Source organism: Gasterosteus aculeatus, chromosome 14 (genome assembly GCF_964276395.1).
Source record: "Gasterosteus aculeatus chromosome 14, fGasAcu3.hap1.1, whole genome shotgun sequence".
Taxonomy (NCBI): domain Eukaryota; kingdom Metazoa; phylum Chordata; class Actinopteri; order Perciformes; family Gasterosteidae; genus Gasterosteus; species Gasterosteus aculeatus.
Window position 1 is genome coordinate 15,802,997 of NC_135702.1, and position 9,668 is coordinate 15,812,664.

The following is a 9,668-nucleotide window of genomic DNA, read 5'->3' on the forward strand; positions in this document are numbered from 1 at the left end:
GTCAGAGTCATTAAAGGCTTTCTGGGTGTTTGGGCCGGTCGGTACCATCGGTGAATAAAGACGTCTGGGTGTTCTGTTATTGTCTGGGAGAAACATAAAGCGTTACTGAGGTAAACGTTTACTTCAGGGCCGTCGTATCACATCACGCGGCGCTACATTCATAAGGGTTTTGTAAAGCACAGAGAAGGTTTGATACAGTAACAATTAAACATTTAGTGAATAAACCCCTTTTCTGTCAAAAGCGACGATGGAGTTTTAAGCGGCCTCCCCGGAGGCGTTGGAGTCTTTTGGCGTCTGACGTGAAAGACGCACGTGTCTTAATTCTTCAGCGTCCATTACGACGACGCAAACTATGCGATGGCGTCATTTAGCGACGTTATGACGGCCAATAGCAACTTTCCTTGCTGAGGAGTTGGCGGCACAATGACCCCTGACCCCAAAAGAATCCCAGAGGTGCGTAAACGGCATTGAGATCCAGTTATTCCCAGTTATTATATTATTATAACGATGAGCACTGCGCTGTTCGCACCGCTGTACACGGGTTTGTTCCTTCACCTACGACTGCACGCGGCTCTGATCCCATTGTCAAGTTCGCAGACGACACAACGGCGATTGGCCTCATCAGTGACCACGACGAGTCGGCCTACAGAGACGAGGTCCAGCACCTGGCGGTGTGGTGCGCCGACAACAACCTGGCCCTCAACACCAAGAGGACCAAAGAGCTAATTGTGGACTTCAGGAAGAAAGCTGGCACACACGTCCCCGTCCACATCAACGGGAGGTTGAGCGTGTCGCCAGCTTCAAGTTCCTGGGTGTCCACATCTCTGAGGACCTCTCTTGGACCCTCAACACCTCATCCCTGGTGAAGAAGATGAAAACCGGCCAACGCATCACCGGTTCCTGACTCCCCACCATTGAGGCCGTCCAGAGCAAGAGGTGTCTGCGGAGGGCGCAGCTCTCACCCCAGCCACAGACTGTTTGCCCTCCTCCCCTCTGGGAGGCGCTACAGGGTGCTCCGCTCCCGGACCAGCAGGTTCGGGAACAGCTTCATCCCTGTGGCTGTCACTCTACTGAACTCTGCCCCCCCCTGAACTCTGAACTCTGCCCCCCACCCCCACACACACACATCTCCCTCAGTGACTGTACTCGACCCTCCACCCTGTCTCGACTGCCACACACCCTTATTACTGTATTAATCCTACTTATACCTACAATACCTCTTAAATATAATATTACTAATACCCCTTTCACTTCATCTCACATATTACCACCACTAATACTCACACCTGCACTTTATACTTATCATACCTTCTTACCTCAATTGCTGCTATTCTTGTCCCAATTACTGTTCATATTGCATATCTATTTCTTACTGTACATATTTATTTAATCACTTATTACACTTTACATGTGCACATACTCTGCACTTTTTGCTATTCTGCACTTCTGGTTGGCTGCATTTCGTTGCCTCAGTACTTGTAACCTGTGCAATGACAATAAAGTTGAATCTAATCAATGAAGTGTAAATGTTAGAGGTCATGAGGACAGACGAATAAACCACACTTTGCTTCACAAACCGCTGTACTACTGTTTGCAAACAGGATGTTTATTCATCAGAACTCATACACACAATCAGAACTGGCATTTTCACACACACGTTGTGAACGGTCAGAGTTGGACAAGCACGACTGTTGAAAGTCCAAACGAACCATGGAGGTGATCCAGCATTCAGAACCAGAGCTAAATGGAATTCAGCCGTTGTAAAATTGTGTGCTTCTCAGTCAAAGTGTCCTCTGTGGAAAATGTATGAAGCCCCTGTTGTAATATGAAGCATTCGGTGTGTTCCAGTGTACATCGATACAACAGCCAGTAGCATTATGTGTGTGTACAGACACAACACAGCCACGCATCGAGACCGGAGGGGCAAGGACGATGAAGCGTGTTGAACATTAAAGGATACGGTTATGAAGACATGGGCTCACTTATAGCAAATGTTTAGGATGATTAGAGGCCCGTCCTGTTCAACATAAGAGACAAAGAATGCTCTCATTTGTCAGACGACACGCACGTCTACGTAGTTATTTCACTGGGGGATCATAATCCCGTACAAAGGTTGTGGCAGAATATTCTTCAGTTAAAGAGAAAACGGGAGTAAATGTTTTTGGAGAAGAGGGCGAACGATTAAAAGTCAATTGCTGAAGTTAAAAACCACAAACACAGCCAGAAAACTTGTAGTTATGAATTCGGACCTCAATCTGCCATATGGCAGCAGATTGTCACCTGAAGAATACGTCATGGAATCGAGACTTATTTAACAGGATTTGGAAAAACCTGTTCGTCTTCAGTAGTGGACTACTGTAAGACAAAACACACGTGCGACCTGCTGCAGGTTCACTGGACACTTTCTACGGATTATTTCATAATCTGCGCTGCATCTTTTGTTCGATTAGTAGCTTGCTTGTTGATTAATGTTTCAATATATAGTGTTTACATGTGGTTCTGCCTCATGTTTTGATGGTTTCATGTGAAGTTCTTCTGAATGACCTTGATGAAACATGGATTTGATTTAAATGAATCGTTTGAGTCAGCAGAAGCACTCTGGATAATTATCAGAACTATACTGATACCTCTACCAGCGATGCAAACAGGGCAATGGGGGGTTTAAATAAGCACACGCACACAAACACGTGTTTCATACTTTATCGGATTGAAAAAACGAACCCATCCCAACATACTGACATCATATTGCTGAGGAAGCCTGCGTTTGGCGCGCTGCACATCACAGCTGTTGTAAAGGAACAGTATCCGACTGTTACAAGAGACGCGCTGGAGTCAGAAATCATTACACAGACGATCTTTATACTTCCAGCATGATCATTGTTCCAACAGTTAGTGTCCACGGGCTGAGCGGCGTTTCGCTTTGTGTGAGATCGAGTTCCAACCCGGACTGAGGCCGGTCCGCAAACGACCTTCAGAAGCACCTCTGGTCCTTGAGACGTGACGCACGACTCTCGTGACCTAAACACAGACCTCTGCAGGCTGGAGGGGGGGGGGGGGGGGGGGTTCATCTAGAACAAAATATAAGCTATGTAACAAAAATATCTCCAGTCAACAGACGGACTCCGTTCTTTCAGCTCAGCACATAAAGCTTCAAAGCAGCACCAGGTACGTCTGCAGGTCACGCACTGCGTTAAGGTCCATGAAGGAGCCGACGCAGACCAGCAGGGAGTGTTTCTACCAACGAGTAGAGCGTGTGCAGGTCTCCTCTTCCTCAGCGCGCACACACACACACACACACGCACACACACACACACACACACAGAAATTCAGAGCATATCAAGGGAGGAAACTCGATCACAATAAGTCATTTTTATATCCCAATAATGTGTGCTAGTTATCAATTTAAATGATAAATGATTTTTGAATTAATCAAGGATTTAATTAAAAGTAGATCAATTATAATGAATTATCACACAGCTCAAACTTGCTAATAGCTAACAATGCTAACTAATAACATCCAATAGCATTTACCTGATGTGGGCTCGCTCACGTGCACCAATACCGATCGGTCTCACACACACACGCACTCTTTGACAATACTTATTGATGATATTAATTCTTTGCATGTTGGATAGGGAACCTTTACATTAATTTCGGAACCTGAGCGACACAGATCGTGCTGAGAATCGGAACTCATTAGTATTTGTTGGCAATACAAATTTAGAAGAGTTCGTACTTTAAAAATCAGGAACCTGTGGCAACACGGGTATGAAAGGACCACACAGAGTGGTGTTTACCTAGTTATTGTGACCCACTACACAAATCTATATCATGGATTTTTGTAACCCGATAGAGGGAAAGAGGAATACAAGGCAAGATAAAAGGGTTTTTGAAAATACATAGCTTGTAAAAATGCACTCATTTCAAAAAACAATGGTAACAGTGACCCCTTTCCTTCAGGTAGAACATTATTCACCACTTGGAGGCTAAAAGCCATGAAGGTGCCTGAAACCAGTCCAGACGTCTCAATGTTCAAGAACAACGGTGCGCAGCTGATCCTCCTCCGCCATGCTGATGGTAGCGATGGCGCCGTCGTTGAACTCGAATGAAGTGCCGCCGTCAACCACCATGCAGGCGTCCCAGCAGCGGGAGCGCACGGACACCCTGCAGCAGAGGGCCGGTCAGACGCTGCCCTTCGTACGGTTACTGTGGTGACGGCGAGCGGCGTCCACTGACCTGCTAGCGAAGCCTCTCTGCTGGCTGCTGGAGAACACGCGGTTGACGATGGGCTCCCTGATGCTGTAGAACAAGCGCCTGTCGTCCGGACTGAACACCAGAGACTCGTTGTACTCGTCCGTCACTGAGGGAGCAGACAGACGCCGCGGTCATGGGACAGAGTGCCAAAATATGTAGCAGTCAAACAGAAACAAAGGAGGACGAGCATCACCCTTTTCCACGATGTCACGATCAAGCGGCATATCAAGACCCATTTGAGACTTTCCTGAAAAGAGAGAAAGGAGAGACGTTCAGGAGACACGTGGATTCAGTTGGATCTCAATACGACAGCCTGTGAAAAGGTACGAACCAATGCTTAGAACCTCCTCCACAGCTTGTTCGGTCAGTTTGTTGATGTTATATGACCTGAACAGAGAGAAAATATTCGTCAGTGAGCGCGATGGACCCCGTCGGTCTGATGATCACGGCGCCTGTTACCAAGCACCGGTGTGCTTTAGGACTGCTGCACGCAGACTGGCTGAGGCGCTCGCCACAGAATCACATCACCACGCTTGTGTGGAGCGTGAAATAGTCCACTGATCAAAGCACTGGAGGTCCCGCAGTGCTCCATCGGGCATCGAGCATAAAAAAGGCTTCTCGCAGCTCACGCACCGCGTGGAGGCTCCCTGCTCGCTGCTACAGCTGGACGGAGCTTCCTAAAGCTTCTAGGCTCCTCAAAGAGCGGACCTCTAATAGACCGAGGCTCAATTACAAAGCAGTAGTTCATGACGACAGCGGGATTGACATCAGTCTTCTCATCTCGGTCCCAGCGGACAGCTGATGGCTTTTTACAAAACATTCATTTTACATTAACATCATATATATATTATTATTAGTGGATTTTCTATTTGAGGAAAACAACAGAAAGGGAAATGTCTCGTTCCAACTGAAAGGCGGCATAATGTTCATAGTGTCAACTGCAGTCGTCCCACAGACCGTCCCCATAACGGAGGACGGTAAATAGGCTTTCTTTTCTTTGTTGAGACAACCAAAGACGTCCCTGAAACTGCTGTACTGTCCAATAGAAAATGGCCTCATATTGAGAACGGGTCAAGATGAATAACTCTTTGTATATTCCATTGAAGGCATTATTTACCAGGCTTTGGATCCTGTTCCTGTACAAACGCTGAGTCCTGAACTCTTCTGCTTCTCCCACGGGCCGTCATCCACAGAGATCTCGTAGTAGGAAGCCCTGTGGAGCGGCAGGTTTGAAGGACACGCACACTAGTACAGCACGTTTACACACAGGCAGAAGCACAGGAGGATGATAGAGGTACCTGGAGGACAAAGACTCTCCGATGAAGATTTCATTCAGGCTTCTGATAGGAAGCAGACTGGTCCTGGAGAAGCTGTCATATAGCATTCCTGCCCCTGAATTAGTAACAGAACAGCGAGAGAATACAAGCATCAACTACAAAGGTTCACAAGCTACTGGCCCAAACTGTTCGCAAGCTACTGGCCCAAACTGTTCGCAAGCTACTGGCCCAAACTGTTCGCAAGCTACTGGCCCAAACTGTTCGCAAGCTACTGGCCCAAACTGTTCGCAAGCTACTGGCCCAAACTGTTCGCAAGCTACTGGCCCAAACTGTTCACAAGCTACTGGCCCAAACTGTTCACAAGCTACTGGCCCAAACTGTTCGCAAGCTACTGGCTCAAACTGTTCACGGGTTCACAAGCTACTGGCCCAAACTGTTCGCAAGCTACTGGCCCAAACTGTTCGCAAGCTACTGGCCCAAACTGTTCACCGGTTCACAAGCTACTGGCCCAAACTGTTCACCGGTTCACAAGCTACTGGCCCAAACTGTTCACGGGTTCACAAGCTACTGGCCCAAACTGTTCAGCGGTTCATAAGCTACTGGCCCAAACTGTTCACCGGTTCACAAGCTACTGGCCCAAACTGTTCAGCGGTTCATAAGCTACTGGCCCAAACTGTTCAGCGGTTCATAAGCTACTGGCTCAAACTGTTCAGCGGTTCATAAGCTACTGGCTCAAACTGTTCACGGGTTCACAAGCTACTGGCCCAAACTGTTCAGCGGTTCACAAGCTACTGGCCCAAACTGTTCAGCGGTTCATAAGCTACTGGCCCAAACTGTTCACCGGTTCATAAGCTACTGGCCCAAACTGTTCAGCGGTTCATAAGCTACTGGCCCAAACTGTTCACCGGTTCATAAGCTACTTGCACACAGCAACCAGACGCGTTAGAGGAGGACAAGGACCAAATGCTTAAGTGTCTTTACTAAAAGATGTTATTTAGTTTAGTAAATGGAGATTTAAACACTGGTTCAACTGAAGAAAAAGATCCTCAGTTTAAGAAGATAGAAATCAAATTTAAACAGTAACAGCTTCCCGTTTCACAATAAAAGCACAAAGCTCCTCTTCAGACTGCACAATGACAAGCAGAAGGTTAGAGACAGAGGGACAGCCAGGTTGTCAGAACGAGACACAGAGACAGTCCTACTCTGCTGGCTGCCCCTGGTGCTGATGCGGTGGGCTCGGCTGTGCTGCTCCAGGCTCAACTGCTGTTCGTGCAGGTCGACGGAGGTTGGGTTGATTCCGGTGCCTTCTAAGTGCACGCGGGTCCTCTGACGCCACAGCCACCTGGACACAGCAGAGGACAGAGCACCAGCAGGCGCATCTTTAGGACATTGCACAGCCAAGAGAAATGGACTGTACTGGTCTCATACTACTCAGAGCGCCTTAACGACACATGAACACTAACTATGAATACTTACCGTGTTTCTTACACAACCATGTAGTCTATACAAACATATCAATTTACTGAGAAACAACTATAGCCAATTGTTTCAACAGGTGGATCGTGGATGACCTGGAGACACTGACGTATCAAAGACGACCCTGTTTTTATTTCCCCCCATATTGGTGGCTGACAGTCTCGATGTATTAATGCCGCACTATAAATATTTATTCACCTGCATACATAGTGAAAATACGATCAATGACAACATTAGCAATAGGAATTTGTCCCAAGAAGTTACTGACCTTGACGTAACAAATGAATCCATTAACTAATCTCAACGTACGTTGACCAGAAAATCCCCAAATCAATAGTTTCACTAGAAGCTGTGAGGACACCAGCTTAGCTGAGCTGCAGGTTGGAGTAAATATTGATTATTAGTTTATTAGATTAGTGACCTCTAGTAGCAGGTAGATGTCTGCAGACAGCTACTGGATGTACTCGGTTTGACATAATCCGAAGGCGGCAGTCAGATTTTAGAAACCACGTGACTTTTACCAGACACACGACTTAACCTCTCGAACTCAAGCCAGCCTCCACTTCGAAAACCAGTCCAGCCGGCCCACGCCTTACTTTGCTGTACGCGTTACTCCGCTGTAGGCGTTACTTCGCTGTAGGCGTATATACTAGATTACACGCTAGTAAGAACTGACAGGGCATCATGCTCACTAGAAATAAGACAAAGCACAAGCAGGCTAGCGTTGCTACGGGGTAAATACGCACCTGAACTCACCACGGCGGAGTCTCTCCAGGGCCTCTGGGAAGGCATGCGTGTAGCGCACGGGGAGGCAGAGATGACCTTCTGACCTGCAGATAAAAGAGAAAGAAAGAGGAGCGCAACGCAGTTTTAGGGCGGTCATGACACATTGTACCTCATGTCTCGAGCCCTTGTAAACAAACAGCCACCACTCTCCAAAGAGCCCCCAGTACCCCCCCCCAGCACCCCCCCAGTACATCAGGTGGGATGGTTTATTTAACACCCTGAGCGCAGGCATTTACCTTTCAGGGTCTGTGTTGACGCCCACAACTGGTTTGTCTTTGCTTAAAACCTTACTGGCAACGAGTAGCATCGTCCCGTCACCTAACAACACAAACGTGCGTCAGAGAACTTGTTTGGTGTGTTTGCACGTGTGAAGCCTTTGTGTGAAGCCTTTGTTCAGGGGACTTTTGGCCCCCCAGATTATCACCACCGTACGTAGGGACACATGCTGAATCACTGCAGAGAAGGCTGCATCACAAATGATGATGTAACATTCGTACCTCCAGCAGAGATGATGGCATCAGCCCATCGGACCACTTCTTCATCATATTCTCCCCTCTTCACCACGCGCACCTCGATGCCTTCTTTCCTGTATCACAGAAGTAGAGTCAGTGTGGGGGGTCCCGGGGGTCCCGGTGGTGTCCCCCCCCATGATGGAGCACGTCTCACCGCAGGCTGGTCACGACGTGTTGCACGTTGCCGGTGTGGATGTTGTGTCTCTCCAGCAGGCCGCTGTAGCTGGAGCCCTTCATGGCGAGCTGCGGAGCACAGACACGGGCTTCAGCGCGGGCAGCAACGGGGAGCCCGCGGGCAGCAACGGGGAGCCGGCAGCCTTACCAGTTGTTTCAGGTCCTCTTCAGAGAGCCCCGCGTACAGGTACCGCTGCTGCTCGAACTCGTAGCGCGTCGTCTTCGTGACGACCGCGACTTTCCCCGGTTTGAAGCCCTCCGTGGGCGGCGACGCGGCGACGCTCGCGGAGGCGTGGAAGGGCCGAGGAGCGGTCCCGGTGAGCAGACGGACAGCCCGCAGCCCGAGGCGAACCCACCTCCCCCCCGCGAGACCGCTCATCCTGACCGGTGGGACCGCCGCCACTAACTGCGGAGCATGTCCCGCCGCACGTGTCGGATCGGGTCTCTGTCGTTCCGTAGCGGACCCGCGGGTCACATGACACGTCGGCGGCCAGAGGTTATTCTGCGCCCACAGGCGTGGGACACAAGTCCAGCTAACCGCGGAAGGTTACCGGGTCTCCCGAAGCTCGCCCTGGCGACCCGGTGACACAGTCGGGCCGGTATTCGACGCCGCGGTCCGTATTCGGTTACCAGCGGAGCATAAGAAGCTAACAGTTAGCACTTAAGCTACCTGTCCTGCTAAGCCGCGACTCTTACCACAAGTTTACACCGGACCTGGGGCTCGCTCCCCGGGTGCGACCCACTTTTATACTCGAGGTAAAGCGGGGGGAGGACAGGCGACTACAGCGGACACATCGGCCTCACCGCGCGTACGTTCCCGTGCGACCCCCAGCACGTCGCCGAGCTGCACGTAGGCTGCGTGACGTCAGAGAGAAGCGCGTGTCCGCGGGGCCTTCACGGCCACGTGCCCGACTGACAGGTCACCCGACGCGGCCACGGGGTCGGATTGGTTGTCGTTTAACGTAGTCAATATATTGCATACAGTCTTTGACACCCTGGCCTCATGAAAACAATATTTTCTTATATAATCTACTTTTCTGAACGTGAAATGTAGCTACAATTAAGATTAATGAGGAAAAAAGCCTCATTATCTATTGTAAAATATAACATCTGAGAACTATACAATATTAATATCTTCCCCAAAACTCAGATTAAAAGTGGCCCATACACGAATAAAATTGTAAGAGCA

General features: G+C 49.1%; 1 protein-coding gene across 1 annotated transcript; it reads right to left on the reverse strand.

Annotated features, from left to right (window-relative positions):
• Positions 1–2,686: 2,686 nt before the first annotated feature.
• On the reverse strand, positions 2,687–9,417 carry nadk2 (NAD kinase 2, mitochondrial). The gene is made up of 12 exons (XM_040198551.2): positions 8,628–9,417; positions 8,460–8,548; positions 8,291–8,379; positions 8,030–8,111; positions 7,754–7,837; positions 6,734–6,873; positions 5,553–5,646; positions 5,372–5,467; positions 4,586–4,641; positions 4,448–4,501; positions 4,237–4,360; positions 2,687–4,164 (listed from the first exon to the last, which is right to left on the reverse strand). Exons 1-12 carry the CDS (start codon positions 8,856–8,858, stop codon positions 4,026–4,028), a joined length of 1,278 nt encoding a protein of 425 aa, XP_040054485.2. The 5' UTR covers positions 8,859–9,417; the 3' UTR covers positions 2,687–4,025.
• Positions 9,418–9,668: the final 251 nt, after the last annotated feature.

Coding starts and splice junctions, on each gene's coding strand:
- nadk2 (XM_040198551.2), bottom strand. CDS start 8,858: ATGAGCGGTCTCGCGGGGGGGAGGTGGGTTCGCCTCGGGCTGCGGGCT. Junction 5,647..6,733: donor CACCAGGGGCAGCCAGCAGA/GTAGGACTGTCT, acceptor TTACTAATTCAG/GGGCAGGAATGCTATATGAC. Junction 4,642..5,371: donor GGAACAGGATCCAAAGCCTG/GTAAATAATGCC, acceptor CTCTCTGTTCAG/GTCATATAACATCAACAAAC.